The sequence below is a fragment of the Cyanistes caeruleus genome, chromosome 6 (assembly GCF_971803275.1).
Source record: "Cyanistes caeruleus chromosome 6, bCyaCae1.hap1.1, whole genome shotgun sequence".
Taxonomy (NCBI): domain Eukaryota; kingdom Metazoa; phylum Chordata; class Aves; order Passeriformes; family Paridae; genus Cyanistes; species Cyanistes caeruleus.
This window is the reverse complement of record NC_141706.1, coordinates 53,034,661-53,053,687: the sequence shown is the minus strand read 5'-3', so window position 1 is coordinate 53,053,687 and position 19,027 is coordinate 53,034,661. Positions and strand designations below refer to the sequence as shown.

Here is a 19,027-nt window from a genome sequence, read left to right as displayed (position 1 = left end):
GACACATGGAGACAAGTTTACTGTAAGTTGTGTAGCAAGAGAAAGATAGAGCCATGAACCATCCATAGCAATAGTATTCTGCCACACAGTGTCATGTACTCCAGTTGACAAACTGGAAATGAACTGCAGCTTGTGGAAGAAGAATTGCTTCCTTAACTGGATTCCTTGTCAAAGAAATAACACCTTAGTGTTATTAGTATTAGTAACTAATAACATGATCAACAGGTTGGTTTTAAATTAATTCTATTTGCACTCTATTTGCATGCTTTCTTTTTAGGATTTTTTAAAAATAGAATAAAGGTGCAAATTAAAGATTTGCCAAGTATACATACAGTTGATCCATAATCGATTGCCATGGTCTGCAAACCCCATGGAACACCAAGTCCCACCAGAATGTCAAAGACATTGCTCCCTACTGTATTGGATACTGCCATGTCACCAAGGCCTGTAGAGGAAAAAAAACACCAACAAAAACCAACTCTTTGATAAAATCAAAGTATATGGCCATTACTCTGTAACTGGAGGAAACTAAAGGGAAATGATCTGCATTGGTCCAATCGCCCTTGAAGTGGTCACAGTGTCTGAGGTAGGCAGGCAATTTCCATAACATCAGCCTGACTTTGAAAAAAATGTGCAAAAATTGCTCACTTCAGCTACATCTTCCTTGTTTCTTGCAAAGCCTTTGCAGGGTCTGTGGTATCCATGCAGCACCTGAGGACTATGTCAAAAGTCTTGCTCTAGGTAGCCTGCAGCCACAGGGAACCTGAAGATTATTTACTGGACTTAGTATGTGGATATGTGACCTTTATCTCATGTGAATGAAAGGAGATCCTGAAAATAACCAGTTATTATGCATATCATAACCAATGATATTATGCACTTCCATGGGGCTTAATCAGTAATAATTTCATTTCAACAACCATAAAATTCTACAGGAAAGGAAAAGAAAGGTAAATTGTGCTAAAGTACATAGATATTTTACAAAATCTACTTCTAATGCTCACCACTGGCTGACATCTAATTCTGCACCAGTGCCAGCGGATATGAGGAAGGCAAAATTCTTTGTCCCTGCTAACTTCTCTTAGACCTAACTGGCCTAACTATTGAATCACTTCCACTAAGTGAATACTGGAAAGGAAGGAACTGAAAAGAACAGGAACTCTGACATAAATGGGATATGTCCCAGAAATAGTTTCAGAGTAAACAGAGTGGAGACAGACACTACCATACCATCAATATATGATCTTCTAGCAGGAAACTGCTGAAAGGTAATTATTTGTATCCAAATTATGGTCCATCTATACCTGTCTGCTTTCTGTCAGTGAACAACTCTCTTGAATTCAAGCACTGCAAATTCTCTGTACTGTCTTTAAAGGCATTGGGCCCCTTTTTGTTAATCTAGTGCTTACCTTAACTTTCAGAGCAAACAACCTTTGCAGTATTTTTGTCTAGTACAAGAGAAGAACTAATCTAAAGAAGCAGATTGTTAATTTAAAAATGTAACATTTTCCTAGCTCTTGAAAAAACCTGCTCACTTTAATTAATACACGTGCAAAATTAATTTAGTAGGAAGGTAGTTCCATAATAATTCTGAATAATTTGTTGTACTGTTCTTGTGAGAATATTTTGCACAGAACAAATAAAGCAACATGGAAGATTATATACTTTAAATATATAACACTTTTCAAGCAAGCAACATTTAACAGCACTACTCCCATCTCAAATTACAGAGGTGGAGCTTTTGAGTACTTTATTTATCACTGCAAAGCCCTTGTTGTTTGCTCAATGACGTGTGCTGGAGATATCATTATCTTACAAAAAAAGAAAGGCTATGGGAATTGGAATAGTGAAAAAGAATAAAATTACGTATTTTTCTTATTCTACTACTGTACAGAGGATCACACTGTCAGCTCTAATGTTTTTCTAACAACAGAAAGAGATGCTGCTACCAACGTTCTACAAATTAAAAAAAAGAAACATAAAGAAACTTAAAAATAATTTAAATATAAAAGAGAAAGCCTTTGAAAATTTCAAATGGACAGCTGAGGAGGATGTAGATGTCAGTAATCCAAAACTCTTTCCAGTGCAGCTATTCATATGTTCCAGTGGGAAAGAGGTCTGCATTTGGATGAGAACTCTGCCTAGAGCAACACCACTTCTGCCAGATCCTCTCAAACAACTTCACTTCCTTGGATTTGAGAGGTCTTCTAGAAATCAGTACAAGTTGGAGAAGTTCTGGTCAGTATACATTCTTCAATGTAGTTTTAAATAGCTGATATTCTAGTTTTGCCTATGACTTTTGTCCTTTTACCCTGACTGATACATACCATGCATGAGGCATCTCAGGTTGAGTTACCCTATGGAATGCCCTGTCCAAATAAGCAAAAGATAATTTTTTGGTTCACAATAATTATCAAACTTTTTTGGCTTTTAATGAGGTACTGAAACAGTAAAAATGAAAATAAAATTATAAAATTGCACTGACAATTTGTGTGTATGGAGGAAGCAGATCACAGAGCACATATGTAAGATTGCAGCTATCCCTCAGCAGACACAGTACCTTGTCTTGCCACTATTAAGCTGGCCATGCAGTCTGGGACGCTTGTGCCTGCAGCCAGGAAAGTAATGCCCATGATCACATCTGGTATCCCAAGGGTGTATCCAATCACAGTCACCTGAACAAGGAGGAAGGTACATTAACTTACCATGTTTGGAAAGTCTCCTCATTCCAATACAGTTGTGGCATACTCCTAACTTTGATTTCTGGTGTGGACTCTAACATGAATAAACTCAGAATACTCATCCATTTCTGCAAATTAAATACTTATGGAATAACCAGCCTAAAATCAACCCTCTGCAAAGGAGAAGGACTTTGGGTCTTATTATTCAACATTCTATGGACAAACAAAATCTCCACCTCTTGCTGCTCTAACATGACATACTGCTGTTTTAAGGAGATACAATACAATCCGTGGGTTTGGGTTTTTTATTTTTGTTTCCACAAATGGCAGGATTCTCACTGGTTCTATTCTCAAAAGGACTGCAACCAATATTATACTGCAATATAGTGGCAGGGATATAAATAACTTATTATAACCTAACACATAAAGCAGGAACTAGTTTCTTGCATGACTTCTCATATAATCCTGAAGTGAGCAGGTGTGGTTATATTGTCCCCTGATATTCCAGATGCAGCTTGAAAAGAGCTTAGGCAATCACTGAAGGTTGAAGCAGAGTTCTTAGAAAGGATAGGGAACTGTATTTAGCTGGAACATCCAAAGAGGGCTGAAAAAACATCAAGGCAGCTGAAAAGGAAACAGGCTTGTGAGAGCGAGAAGACTGAACCAGGACAGACAGCTGTTTCCTTGCTGAGACTGCTAAGGATGGAAGTCTTCTAGGTTATGTGTTGTTTCCTTGAAATAGTTTTCCAGTCTATCACATGAGGAAAATTGGACCCTGCACTAAAGAAAAGGTGTATTTTAGGAACTCACTGACAAACCTTATCTTCAGGGGCAAGCAGAGACCCAGGAATAGAAGTCAGCATGATTCTCTTGCTGAGACAGATAACAACATACTATGGTCCAGCTGCCTCTTAAAGTAGTACAGGCTGCAGCCTTAATGAGCACCTCTCTCACTTGTGAAGAGAATGTCTATATATGGAACCAAGGTACAGAGTATGACCTTCCAAAGGACATAAGATACAAATGTGTGGCTTTGACTGGGAAATTAATTTCTTAGACACCAGACTGTTAGACAATCCTCTAACAGTCTATTTTAGAGGATTGTTTTACAAAGTAAAAATTATATAGAAAGTTGCAAAAAGTATATAGAAAACACAATCTTTCATGGGAGGAAACATAAAGGGGTTTTCAAATACCTGACAGGCATTTGAGGAAAGTAGAGATGTTCTCCACTACCCTCCTGTACTGTATTGTGCCCTATACAGTAAAGGCCCAATTATTTCTGCAGAAAAAAAGGCAGTAAAAAGCTAAAATTATAATTATTATTGTATGAGTTGAAGAGACTGCACTACGATTACATGCTTTTCTTTAACAAATGCACAGAAGATTTTTACATACTTTGAGATTTCACTCACTATGAAGTCATGCTACATACACTTACCATCCACACCATGAAGTAGGAGAACAAGGCAATCCAGAGAGTGGACAAGATGAAGGTCAGCATAAAGAACTTCTCCCAGCGTGGTTTGCTGCAGTTTGGAATTGTGGTAAAGAGCACGAATATCAATGGCCATGTCAAAAGCCACTTAATTTTGTTCATTTTTCCATCTGCAGGACAAAGGAAAAACAGTTTAGCCTTCCCATCACTATCCCAGGCCCAGTTGCACCTCTCTGAGCAGAGCAGATGATCCCAGAAGGATGTTTACATCGTGCATATCAGCTCAGTTTCCAGGGTACCTTTCAACTATACTTGGCCTTGTCACTTTCAGCCAAGTTCTGCATGCTCATCCAGAATCTTCTTACAATTAAGCCTGCCAAGATCTATGAAAGTCGACAGAAGAATTAAAATTATTTAAAATCACGGCTAATATAAATACCAAAATTAAGTCAGGTTTGTTGCTCTTTCAAATGTATTACTACTAATCCAGAATTAAAAAAAAAAAAAAACAGCAACAAAACCAACCAAACAAAAAACCACACCTGCTCGCCTTAAGAGAAATACCAAAATCCAAGTGGTGAAAATAACTTGTACATTCTGTGCAGCAACAGAAAACAGAAGCACAAGACCCAACCTATGAGTCTTGGTAACCCACGGCAATTTTTTTTCATATGCATCATTGTTCTAACTTGGGCAGAAGTTTAAATAAACTGATACTTAGAGGATCTAGATTTGTTAAGTCTATCTGCTTAGAACACCACCTTGACATGGTAAAAGAAAACTTCTGTGAAAGGAAACAAGGTAGTGACTTCCCTTGTACAGCTCTCCGAAATCAACTGGTGAGAAATACCCAAGAACTATCATCACTGGTAGACACTTGTAGACACCTTGTAATTTGTTTAAAATTTACATTTCTTGCAAATGTAATCTCAACACATACAACAGAATTATTTTTTAACTGGGCCATAAGTAAATGGGGTATTATTTATACAGTTTGTGAGGCATTCTCCAAGTAGGATGACAAATTAGTCTATCAGGCTGAGTCAGAGTATCACAACCAACATCATGGCCATTTTGGCTTGGGCTCTCTTTACATCATGTTAGAATGTTGCCAGAATTAAGTAGGGGTTTCCATCACTAACTCATAATGCTATGCTTGAGATCTACTAAAATATCCTGTTTTGAATAAAATCACTGCTCATATTGAAGGAAATTATCAGGTACATCTTCCAGTGAAGTTATTTAGCCACATTATAAGGAACAGTTACTAACCAGCTCCTACCAATTTCACCAATAGCTTTCTTTCAGCAATGACTTCGGGAATTAAGATGTGTTTAACAGGAATTTTTGTTAATTTTAATTGGATTGAACTCAGTCCTCTGGACCAATATGCACCAGAATGCAATGCAATGTAATATTTAACATTTTAAAATTAATAACACATTTATATTTTATGAGGCTAATTTAACTTGTTGAGTCCAAATGTAAGCTTTTATGCACTTGCTTTTGTATATATTCTAGAACTAAATCTTCTTGCTTGAGTTATAAAACAGCTTTCTAACTTGAGATCTCCTTGTGAATTTTGAAATGCCATCAACTCATCATAAATTCTTAAACTAAGCTTTACTCTTTATTCCCATTTATAGCTTGTGGCTGTGGAACTTCCAATACATAAAACTACTGAAGTATCACAGGGTCATTTCTAATTCTAGACTTTCACATGTCACTGAGGATCTATTACAGATATTACAGGAAAAATCTTTTTCTCTCAGCTTACATATACTTCTACACAGATGTTTTTTAAAACAGTTATCTTTTACCTGTTCTATCCAGGAAATGACACTTCTTGGCTCACTTTCTTCTTTAATTGTTAACAAGGCTGTAAATATTCTACAAAATATCCTATTGTAATTTCCACCCCCTCCTGTTTAATTTGTCTCAGTGTGGATTACTCAAAGACTCCCAAATAGTTAATTTGTACTCTGTGTACTCACATTGCTAAGCTTGGCTCATAGTCCAACAAGTAAGCATGGCCTAGGCCAGTAATATCCTCAGCACCTAATTCAAGTGCAGGGTCAGTGGATGATTGAAAAAATGATGGATCCAGACCTGATCTGTGTGGGTATAATCTGACTGACTTTGGTGCTGCTACACACAGGCAGTCCCACTTCTCTTTTCAGTAACACAAATAAATAGAATTGCCTTAAGAACAAATAGAGCCTCTGCTGGGGAATATGCATCTTGTCTGGGATCCTGTTTAGTATGCTGAATTACTCAAACAAATGCTTAACTGAGAACACATAGTGCCTTACCACTGGCACAGCTATGTTTGCTCATTTCCAGGAAAACCTAAATACTAGAGGGGGAGGACTTGCCTTTCCATTATCTTTGCTGAGTTTGAATGGATGTGTGTCAGATTAAAATTCCTGCCTCTATTAGTGGTGATGTTTTACCCACACAATGTCTTGAGTTGAAACTGCTTAGCTGGATGGTTTGTGGGAGTGACATTTGCATTCATTACATGGTAACCAGGCTCGAGACTTTGGGGACCAGCAGTGTGTAATTCTGGGGTTTGCTGGGTCAACAAGAGAAGCTGAGTGGCCATTTCCAGTTCGCCTGCAATAGTTCAGAACCACCATGGCCAAAGCAGCTTACTTGACACATTCTGCACTGGCTTCTCTTTTGTATTTTGGTTTTCTAGCTTTTGTAAACTTTTATATAAAGCCTTCAGTATATCTGGTCTTGGTTATATCTCAGGCCTTTATTCAGCTCCTACTATTCATGGAACTTGTGTGGTGCACAGGGCTGAAGAAGTCTGCTCTTATGCTGTAACTTGGCAGTTTTTTAAGACTTTAAGTACATTTAGCAGCAACCTCAAAGAAGTGAGATTTTATTTCCTCAGGAAACTGATGACTTTATTCATTTCACCTGGCTTAGATGAATGCACAATCAGTGCGCAGCTTGAAGATGCAAAATATTTTTTTTCAGCTCTTTTTAAGGTATTTATTTTGTCGTTCTGTTGTTTTGGTTTTGACCACACACTCTAAAATAATAATAATTAAAAAGATTTAATGATTAAGAAGTTGAAGTGAAGTATGCTTATAGCTTATGACAAATTGTTCTACAGCTGTTGAGTAGCTCCCTAGTACATCTATAAGGAAGAAAATGATCATTCTCAATTAGGCCATTATGCAATACACAGCTGTTCTGTCCCATTACACGACCCCAGCACAGTTGTTTTAACAGTGGTATCACCCACTCCTGTGAGCCCTGCATTTAAAGGCTCCTGCATCAACCCACACAACCAAGGAAAGTGCATTTTGCACCCCCCCTCCCCACAATAATGAAAGAATATTGCTTTATTACAGAAAGCAACACTGGTCTACATGCTGTAAAATGCTATAATGGAAAATGCTGTAAAACAAGATGATGAGGGGTTTTCTGCAAGGAGTTGTTTTCACTACTTCATACATCCATTTTTTCTGTTTCCACAGATATCTGGAAACCAAGCATGCCAAGCATTTCAGAGAGGTATCATTACAAAAGAGCTTGATTACAATGTTTCTGAAAATGAAGTGGCAGCCCTACAACAAAGAGCTCTGCTAATTTTCAATACATTCCTGGACTAGTCGTCTTTCCAGATATTATGCTCACAATAATTACTTACACATACAGATATTGTCCTGGTGAACAAAGACAGCAACACACATCACAGCACTGAGAAGAAACAAGTATTTCCTTAAGGTGCTAAAGGAAGCATATCTTACAGAAAAAACAGAGGCCTATTTGCAACACTCAGATAGCTGAGAGGAGCTCAGTACAAAAGTGTGAAACAACATTTGTGTCCACCTTTAGATCAGAAGTGTACTCTTGAAGTAAATGTACTGATTGACCCCACTTTGTGCTTTCAATTCACTTTATTTTAGCCTGCAACGCAGAGCAGCCTTGTATCACACCCATAACATTCCCTTGGTATAAAGCTGTACCAGAGGCACAGAATTAAAAGTGCTCCAAGTAATAATGGGCATTTTGTCCACAGGACCAAGCTAGAGCTAGTCTGAAACAGAATTGGCAAAGGCACACAGCCCACATGTCCTAGTAAATAAGCTGCAGAGAAAAAACTTCAATTTTGAATAGAATGGAGTCTGTAATTACACCATCAGGAATCACATCTAAGTTACTGCAGTTAGTTAAATTTGATAGCTTTTCCACTTAGTTCTCCCCTTAAGGGCGTGTCAGCCAAGCACAGATCTCAGCTCCATACATTAGTTACTTCAGAACATGCCAAACCTTCCCAAGTGAAAGAAGCAATGACTAGAGCTAACTGATCTGAAAAAATTATAATATCCCTTAAAAGACATTGGCACATAGGAGCTGTTTGTGAATCCATATAAATCTCTTACTTAAGTAAGGTAACTTGAAAACTAGGAAAAGTATTCTCTAATTGAAATGAGAAAGGCTTTCTGAAGTTTACTATCCATTGCTGTTTTTCCAGGGTTTGTTGATGGTAAACTTAGAGTGAAAATGCAGCATATCCAGACTTGCCTAAAAAGATTATGGTTGCAAACTTTTTTCATGCTTCACTTAATTTTTAATTTTTTTTAAATTCCTTTTTTATCTTTTTAAATCTCTCTATCATTTTTCATTTGGGAAGGACAAACCTCAACCAACCAAACAAAAAAAACCCACTTGTTTTTTTCTCCAATTAAAAATGATTTTCCAAACACCTGTCCCCTTGGTTCTAATTAACCTTTGTATTTATAAAGATTAATTTACACCCACATATTATTATCAATATCAGTTCAGTTCTCAACCCAAAAATGTATTAAAGTAACACATGTGCCTCTACACTAGGAGCTTTGTAATAACCTACACAGCAAGTAAATTTCTATTAGAAAATGATGTTCATCAGAGCTCAGACTGATTGGAAAACTTCAATATAAGTAAACTAGACAATCTGAAAACTTAATTAATTTCTAGTCATGTGCAGTACCCAAAACACAACAGAGAAATACAAATTTTTCTCCCACGCATCATACTCAATATAGAAACAACTGAAACAGATACAACAAACTAGATCTATTGTGAATTTTCCATCAGAATTATTTTCCACAGAAAAATGTCTGTTGCAAAACAATATAAAAAATTGTTAGAAAATGGCTTTCAATTTTTCATTAGGAAAATTAACACAGCAGCTAACCCTCCATCTTCTTGGAAAATTCTTATGGATTTCAGCTCATATATATTACCCTATAAATTGTGGAGGGAAGAGATTCTCTGCATAAGCACACAAGAAAAAGGCTATGCAGTGTGTAAAACAGTATCCAAAAGGGCTCAAGACTTTATCATCCTTCCAAGTGGGCACCAGACATATTAAAATATTTTTATTGCAGTTCTCCTGCAACAGACCTTTGGAAACTTTTTTTTTTCCCCTTTGGAAAATACCAAGGTTTTACTTCTCATCCTCATTCAAAACAGACTATTTTTCAACTTACTGATACTCTTCTCGGAAGTTTCATTTTCCAGAATACAAGTTCCAAATTCCAGACCGTGAATCTGTCCAAAACAACTCAGATTTCTATTTTCAGCCTGTGCCTCTACCACTCTTTGAATATTTGGATTCGTGCCAATAATTTTCTCTGAAACACACAGTTTTGCTACAGCAAAAACTGGTCTACAAAAAAGAATTTGCTCCAGTACACAGAAACAAGCTTTACTCTCAGAGTTATAATAGACTTACACAAGACAACACTCAGCAAAAATAAGATATAACTGAAGAGAGGTACTCCCCATATCTTGTTAGACTTGGCTGGATTTTGGCCTAGTTTATTTCCTATGTTTTAACTTTGTTTTGTAAGAGCTCCATCATCCTGAGTGTTCAAGTGAGGTACTCTGGGTTTGTCCACCATGTTTCCAATAATGGAAGATATGAAGTGAAGCGAGTAGGAGGCAGGTTCCAAGTGAGTAAAAGGTTCTTCACAGAATCATGAATCTCCTTCCCAAAGGATGTTGTGTTAAATGTTCGCAAAGATTCAATAACAATTAGACATTAACATTAATTAATTTTACATTTTCCAGTCCAGGAAGTTCCTTGAGGTGAAACTGCTGAACAATAACTCATCCTGTTACATTCTTCCACAGGCTTCTTCATAATATCATGGCTGGAGTCACAATATTGAGATAAACGTTTGCTTTGACCAAGCAAAAACATTTTAAATGTTGTTCATGTTAATTTTTTTTTTTGCTTCTATCCTAAATGTTATCTTTGTATTTTGGATCCTAACAAAAATGGATAGGATTGTAATCTCCTTTATTGCCATCTCATTTTAGCTCTAGGAATTATTATTCCTGTTTTAGCTAACACCATCATGACTTTATATAAAGCATCCGTGCTCCAATTCTGTAAGAGAAGTAGTTCTTCATTCCTGTGAAATGATCAGGAGCTGAGATCACAGAGTATTTTAAAGGGTGCTGCACATGTGACAATGGGATTTAAGCATCCATTAAGAGCTGCACTGAAGTGCTTTTCTGAGTCTGGGCTCTAAAAGACCACTGAGCTATGCAAGGGCTTTAACACACCATTTTGTTGTCAACATATGCCTGCCCAGTTTTGTCCTATTTTATTCTGGATGTTTTTTTAAAGTTTAAGACCTGTTTTCAAACAACTGTGGAGTAATCAAACTGTAGTTTCAAATGTGCCTTTCTCTCGGGAGATAATCATCATAGTCTAAAGGTTAGGTCAAGAAAGAAATTCCTCTTTTAAAGAAAATGTGTTTTTCCCACACAGAAGCCAAAGGCAAAGGCTGTTTGAACGATATCACATGCAGTTTCCATAAAAACTGTATGTTTTCTCCTTTTTCAGGATGAGCCTGAACCACACCCACACTGGGGAGTGAGTATCTCTGGATGTTTGACAAAGGGGATATATGCTGAAACAGTTTGAGACTCTTTTCATGTAACAACTATATTCACTATTTCTGCTTGCTAAAGCCCTACACTTATTGCTGAGCACTCCTGTTGACAGAGGATAAAAAAAGAAAAAAATGCAAAAGACGCATTTTGAGATGACAAATAATAACTGTGAATCACTCAGAGATGAAATTTTATACTTCACTTACTTCTGTTTCAGAAAAAATCAACTTGTTCTTGCAAAAATATCTAAAATATGCAATTTGAAGAAAGAAAATCAAATCCCAAATTAGGCTAAATAATGTGACTACAAAGCAGCACAAAAAAAGGGATTGAGCCAACCCACAGCCATTGCAGTTGCAGCTCCTAAAATACAAGAGTGGATTTTTTACCTAGGACGCCACAACCAGTTGAATTGGAAAGTGGCATTGAAAACTGAAAGCCTATACTTCATAGAACAATTTACAGCACTGAAAAAATACATGAACTTCTGATCTTTAGAAAATGTATGTGCCTTATTCCTGGACTGAAAACATATCAAAGAAAACCAGAGGGGATTCTTGGAAACTCTCTGCAAACTACCTTTTCCCTGAAGCCAGTTTTAAATGTCAGGATTTTTTTAGGCTACTGATTGTGCTACAGTACTGAAACAACAACAAAACATGATGCTGGGTTCTCACATTTTCACCTAACTTATTAAAATGGTGCTTTTGGAAGCATAATGAAATAATTCTCAGTCAGAATATATGAGTTGAGCAATGAGAATCCAACCAATGGATAATCAACTCCAGACAACAGGAATGACAATACACGAAGATAATGATGAGGATTTTATACTATCACTTACTCCCTTCTACACAACTCTCTTGAGCTCATGTTGAACTTTTGCTCCATTCAGTATGAACTGAATCACCAGTGGTTCCACTCTGGCCTGTTAAACCTCACTTTACCTTTAAAGACTTTCTCAAAAGTGCAGAAAAAATGCATTTAAAGAAGACCAGTGACATAACTAATAACTCCCACTTTAGTTCAAAGCCTTTTGTCTATTATGAATGTCACACACTTAGGAAGATCTAATCTGAAATTTATCTATGTTTTATTCATAAAAAAGCTGCCTGGAATGTAAGAAGAAATGCATGATTGCACTACCCCAATCAAAACTCGTATCCAAAAACCATCTCAGTTTAAAAGTCCTCCTTGCCAACACATCTAAGGGTGGCACTGGTGCTGGGCAGAGTGCTCGAGGCAGCAGTGGGATCTCTGTCTCTGGCAGCTCCAAAGCAGCGCAGGGTTGGTGCTCGGTAATGCGCTTTAGCGGGCACGTGGCAGCACTGGGGTCACGGCTGCACTCACACAAATACCAGAGGTTTTTCCCAACCTTAATGATTCTAGGATTTGATGATGCTTAGATGGTTTGGGGAGACATTTTTCCTTTTTAGAAGTTGTTTATTAATTTCTGTTGTTTTTATTACTATTACTCCTCTTATCATTAACGCACTCATGTGCACAAGCATATTGCTGACTTGGATCCTGTTAGTTCACCATACAGTAAAAATATTTTTTTCACTATCTCATGAATGAACAGAAGCCCACCTAATGGGCCTATTTCAGTCAATTAGTTTGCTTCCATTCTTCACTCCAATCAGTAAATGCTGACTGCAAAAAGCTCCTGTGGGAGCACAGTAACATAGGAAAATATACAGTATCATCTAGTCTTCACATAGTATACTTCAGTGTTTGTTCAATCACAAACATCTCTTCTACAATGACTGCATCTGAAGCAATGGGATCACTAAGAAATTAGATATAACGTGGAAAACCCTTCTTTTTCACTGCATGTGGTATTTATCCATGCCAAGCAATACTTATGTTAAACAGTAATTATGTGACAGACTACATGTCTGTGAGGGCTGATCTAATCTTTGCTATCTAATCTCCAAAGCATTTGGGCAAGAGTCAACCTGCAATGTGCTAAGGACACCAGCACAAGAGGTTGGTTATACATAGCCCCTTACACTAAAGAATTTCAAAATCATTTTGGAAGGTGAATGCTATTGCGTACAGCTAGTCTAACAATTTTAAACACTATTTCTCTCCTTAAATATTTTTTTTGCTTTTCATCCAAGAAGCCTCCCCTGCTACAGTCACTAAAACAATTGATTATATATTTATACACCAAGGTGCATCTGGCCTAGCAATTTCCAGCAAGTCATTTTTAACTGTTGACTTCAAAATCACTCACAGCGCGGTGCTCACCAGGTCATTCTGACATTTTTCAATATAAGCTCCCCTTTCCTGCTTTCCTTTCACCTCTGGCAAATCAGCACTTCTACCATGGCTGTCCATGATGACTGGAAAACACTTTCCTAAGATCTGGTTTTAGCCACCCAACCTCCAGCCCAGTTTTACTGTCAGCAAATCCATCCTTCAGACAGTCAAACCAATCCCTTTTCTCCTCTCTCCCCACTTATGTTGTCCTTCTCACAACCCAGTGATTGGCATTTAAATTATCTTCTTTTCCAGTACTATAAACACCTAGAAAGTAAGCCTTACCTGGCACTGAAAATGGAGTTAGACTGTCCTGTTCGTTTTCCTCCACTTGGTTTCCCACAGGGATGTTTCCATTTTCGATATTCTCCTGTCTCCTGTTCTGAAGTGCTTTGCTTGAGCCATTGGCAGACTGGATTAGCCGCTGACGCTGCGGGGTCAAAACACAAAACTCCCACAGTTCAGAAAGTATTTACTTTGCAAAATCCGAGTTTTGCTCTCTGTCCAGCCCCAGTCACACAAGCCATTGAATTTCTCCTCAAAGCTTTCCTTCCAGTCAACAACAAACATATTGACTGGCAGTGGCCTACCAGTCCTCATCAGGATTCACAAGATTAACCGCCCACTTCAGAATTACTGGCAGGAATCTTCAAGCCATGAGGGAGAATGTTGTAATATCTGTTGTTCCACACCATGTTTAACACCATGTTTTAACCAATGTAGTTATTCTAAAGCACTTCTCATTCAAGAGCTCTCACTCAAACCAGCAATAGCACCTTAATCAAATGGTAACACTGAAGACATCTCTGCACAATTAGAGTTGGCTTATGAATGACTCATTATCCACAAGCTCTCCTTCTCAGATCCAACTCTTCTCCCTCCTTAACTCCATTCATTGAGGTAAATTTGAACTTCTATTTTTAATTTCAAAAGCAAGACTAATCCCTGCTGCCCTTGTCCAAGTACATGAAGCTCATAATTGGCCCTGCAGACATGTATAAGAACTGCTGCCATCCAACACAATACAGTATCAAGACTGCTGCTCTCCAACACAACAGTATCAAGAGATAACTCAAACAGTCCAGGGCAAATTCCCCTCATGAAAATGTTTGGGGCCATTTTTGAGGACTACAGTGAATACTAAAGAGAATTCTCCTGATCCTGAAGTGTTAATAATACAAGAGCAGTTTTTAAGCATTTTGGTTGCCTTGTCAATTATCCCTTTTTTTAACCTGACCACTTTTGTAATAATCAAAACCAGTTCTTCTGCTATAAATAAAATCTAAATGTGCACATATGCACATACACACACTGAAATAAACATCTTCTGTTAGGGAGATAAGGTAGTCCCTCCTTTTTGACAGCCCTCCCATTAAAACAGGCAGCATCATCAGTTGGGAATCAATCTTCAAATCTGTTCTCATATACCTGCTTGAGAAAGACACAGCTCTATCCCAATGCAGGAACATGGCAGAATCTGAATTCCAGAATCACGATGAGCACAGCTCTTTGGTAACCCCTCTGCCTCATGGTCATTCTCTGTTTTCCTAATGAACATACCTCGTTAATGATGAGTCGGCTTGCCATCCGCATTCTGGTGCGTGGTCCGAATTTATTCGTAATCATAATCCGTAATCCAGCTTCAGGGAACCGGTACTTGGGAGGACTGGAGCAGATGATCTCATCCACCATCACAACACTGTTTTTGCCATACTGCTGTATCCCCTTCACTAATGATCACAATGGACAGAGTTAGCAGTGTAATTGACCTTACCATGTGTCCCATCCTCCAGAGTCAGGTCTCATCAGGCTCAGGTGGGGGAAATATTAATCTGAATTTATGAGTTACTTTCCTTTAATATTTATGCAGCCTGGTGAATCTCCTCATCAGTTGTGTGCTTTGTTTAGATCACATGCTGGAAAGAGATTTCACTCTACTAAGGTAGCCACCAAGCCACTGTCAGGTTAGTGGGAGCAGTTTTTCCCCAGCTGCTCATGATGTAGTACCAGTTTTCTTTGCTTATGTCCCACTAGAGTTTTGTACCCCTTCTCTAGAAGTGCTTGCACTGCCGTAGTGTAGACAGCACTCCTGAAACCTCTAAAGCTATTCCACTGGATCAAGGTGCTGCACATCCAGAAGGTCCTAATGTTGTGCTCACTCCTTCTGGAAATCTTCACTTTACCTTCACATAATATTTCCAGTATCTCTCACATGAAAAGATTTGAAATGATGAAAAACAATTGTCAAGAACAAATCTATGCTATAAATAAGCCTTTGCTAATATAAAGGAACCCGTACCAAGTGTAAGATTACAAAGTTAACAAAGTTCTACCATGTTAAGAACCCGTAGAGACGAAATTTTATTTGGAATCAACACAAGTAGAGGCAAGGACTTCAGAAGCTCACCGACAAACCAATATTCTCACAAATGCTACAGACTACACATAGCAAGCAGAGCAAGGCTCAGCAGACAGGAGACATACCCATGTGGTGTTAGAAAGCAGGGCAGAAAATACATACATGACTATAATAAATATTAATTGCTACATATAATAATAGATACAGAAAAACAAATTATTTGCTGCTCATTTTCTGCTTTGCTTAGCTTGGCCTCCCCCTCTCCCTCCCCTTTTGCATTGTTACTTACATTAGGAAGAGGAGGAGAATTTAGGAGGTAGAAGTGAAAGATAATTAGTGCATGGTTCCAGTCAGGAAGCAAGGGAAATCTAAGAAAATATTCAACTCAAACAATGGAATTAAAAAGGACCTGTTCTAAACACACAGAAGCCTATATTGTTACTCTTTCACATTGATACAGTGTTGAAATATTTTTGTTTTTCGGGAAGACTGGATCCATGCATGCATCCAAGTCACATCATGCAATAAAGGCTTTGCTGTCTCAAGCATCTTCTAGCATATTTGCAGTTGAAGAAATACATCCTCCATAATGATTCAACAGGAAAAACCAGCAATCCTGTAAATCACCAGTAGACATCTGTAACTTTTACCCTTCAGCATCTGAGTGTCTTGCCCTGTTTCACTAAAATGGGTTCAGTGAGTACATGGGGTCACCTGCAGTGTCATAAATATAAGATCTCTGGTTTCACAAAGAATGTGGTCTACTCAAATAAAACACTCTGCACTCTTGCTTGCAGCTTAACATCTCTAGTACAGAATAGAAGTACTAGTAATTTTACATTTGCTAAATGTAAAGGAGCAATTATCCTCCTCCATCCCAGCACCTAAACCAAATTAACCTCTCTGAATACTGTGGCTGATGATGCAAATAAGGAGCACATCCACTCCAGTGACCCTTGGAGTGCAGCAGCGTTTCTGTGAAGTAATACTCAGCCAGACAGGTTTCCCAGGAATCAGTCCTCACTGAATAGGAGTCAACCACATAAACATAACATTTGCTTCAGTTGAAGTGAAAGAAATGTTTGACAACAATGCTGGTAAGGCAAAAAGACCAGATATTAACAGTCATATCAGATTAACTGCTCCCACGTGAGCTCCTCCAAAGAATTAACCAAAATGCTTCATCTTACAGTGACATGAAAAACGTGGAAGCACTGAAGTTACTCTGAATCTGTTTCTTAGAGCCCTAGGAAGACAGTGAGCAAACACTCAGCTTTGATTAAAGTACCATAATTAAAAACTCAGTGCTGATGTAGAATACCTCATGCTAAAAAAACATCTAAGTAATTGCAGCTATTCTGACTTACTGCAGCACATTACTCATTATTTTCATGATTTTCAGTTTGACTCCCTGTGCCTGTAAAAATACGTATCTTACCCCATATAGTATGGACTCCACCTAAAAGTTGTTTTAAGAAATGTGAAGAGGAGAGAATAGTTTTGCACTTCTAATCTGTGATAATTCTTTAAAAAAAAAATCTGAGAAAAGCTTTTCTTTCCAACAATCCTTCTGCTTACCACCAAAGGCTCATCACCAACAGCCCTGTCAAAATCAACAGAAAGCTTCTTGATGTCTTTAGCTCTGAAACCTGGTCCCTCAGAAATTCACTTTTGTCCAGAATTTCTGGTTTCAGGCAGGGGTCAAACCATGCCACCTGGTGGAAATTTGGGTCAACATAATAAAAGTCAAGGGTAACACAAATTTGTACTTTGAAAATTGGAGTAGTATTCACAAACTACATCTATTTTGCCTTTACCTGTGTTTGCAGAACTCACCCTCGAAATGAAATTTTTCTTATGGTGAAATCTGTCTTTTTTCTTTCTCAAACTTGAGTGATGAAAATATTTTATATTGTACCACAGGAAGCCCTTGAAAGTAATGAACCTTACAAGCATAAAAGAGCTTTACAGTGTGTCCTAAACCACTACACAGTGTTACACCTTTTACCTGCACCCTGAGCAACACTATCCTTGCTAGAAACAAAGTTCCTCACCCAAAGCAACTGTTCCTTTATGGGAAGTAATTGGGTTTTCCTCCTGTGGAAAATCAGATTAAGGTTAAACCTACACTTTGGTGAAGCCAAGAGAGGTTTTCTGGTGGATCCTAAACACTGCTAACCAGTGGTTGAAAGCAAGGCAAAGAGGCCAGCCCCAGTTCTCTCCTTGCTATGAGCAGTGCTCCTTTCTGAAAGCTTCTGCTGGGGAAAATGCAGCTCAGCTTGTGAAGCCAGCATGTGTCAACTAAGAGGGAGCCACTGATGGGTCATGGCATATTTTGAGAGAACAGGAGAGAAGCTAGAGGCAGCCATGTGACAGTTTTCTAGGACAGCATCTTGACACATAAAGCAGTTAGGCTAACACTGCCATCCTCCCCTCCCACTGCTCACTCCAAATCCTTAATCTCTTCTTTCTGTACCTTCTCATCCCAGCCACGTTTGCCTACGACACTATCCACACTCCTGCTCTTTGAGCAACTGCCCCTCCAATGCAGTGTGTATTTGTGTAATAGGTGATGGAGAAGGCAAAGGGCATCTGACTGAAACTGCAGTATCAGGGCATCTTTGAGGGAAAATCAGAAAAGAAATCTGATGTGGACAGTTGCTGGTGGAGCTTCCTTGCTTCTTTCTCCATGTTCTTCACTAAGCATTGAATAATTTCCTTGAAAAGAAAACAAGTGGACAGGCAAGCACTCAGTGCCATTGCCTCTTTACCACAAGGGCTAGAGAGGAGAGCCTGCTGGGAGATGACCTCAGGACCCAAACTCCTAAAAAGTAAAAACCACTAATATCTGTGGTGTTCCATTGGATTACCCTTTTCCCATGTCTCCACTTGAGTACAGGAGGCATCTGTGGAACCTTGCATGGACACAAATCCACATCCAAGTGACAGACCTCATTATATGAGAGACAATGCTCCCAAAAGTTCATTATAAAATGAGAGGTATTTCAAAGTCACCATCTAGTTACGCTACAAGCTCATATGAACAATAATTTTAAATGAGTATTGTCTAATCACCTTATCTAGGACCAGAGCAGCAGTGTGCTGTCACTGAATAAACCTGTAGCTACCTATATCTGCCTTTAAGAAATCCCAGCCTAAACACCAAAAACAGAAAAGAGTGTGATTCTCTGAGTCTGCTCTAAGTTCCTGTTTGGCATTATTTGTTATTAAATGAGGATCTTTCCAGTGCTACCAACATTGCTGATGAGCTCAGCCTCCTAGAATGGGAGATGTTTGTGAAGAACAGAGGAGACCTCACTTGTTAAGAGCAGCCCAAGTACTCATTAAATCACATGACTTGTGCTTTGAAAG

General features: G+C 38.3%; 1 protein-coding gene across 1 annotated transcript in view; it reads right to left on the bottom strand.

Annotated features, from left to right (window-relative positions):
- SLC24A4 (solute carrier family 24 member 4) overlaps positions 1-19,027 on the bottom strand; it is an 82,865-nt gene that overhangs the window by 2,962 nt on the left and 60,876 nt on the right. Inside the window, exons 11-15 of the mRNA XM_086893074.1 lie at positions 14,857-15,026; positions 13,582-13,726; positions 4,123-4,289; positions 2,561-2,675; positions 333-445 (exon numbers count right to left, since the gene is read on the bottom strand). Of these exons, the coding sequence (XP_086749200.1) occupies positions 333-445; positions 2,561-2,675; positions 4,123-4,289; positions 13,582-13,726; positions 14,857-15,026 (710 nt within the window). The remainder of the gene's footprint in view (positions 1-332; positions 446-2,560; positions 2,676-4,122; positions 4,290-13,581; positions 13,727-14,856; positions 15,027-19,027) is intronic.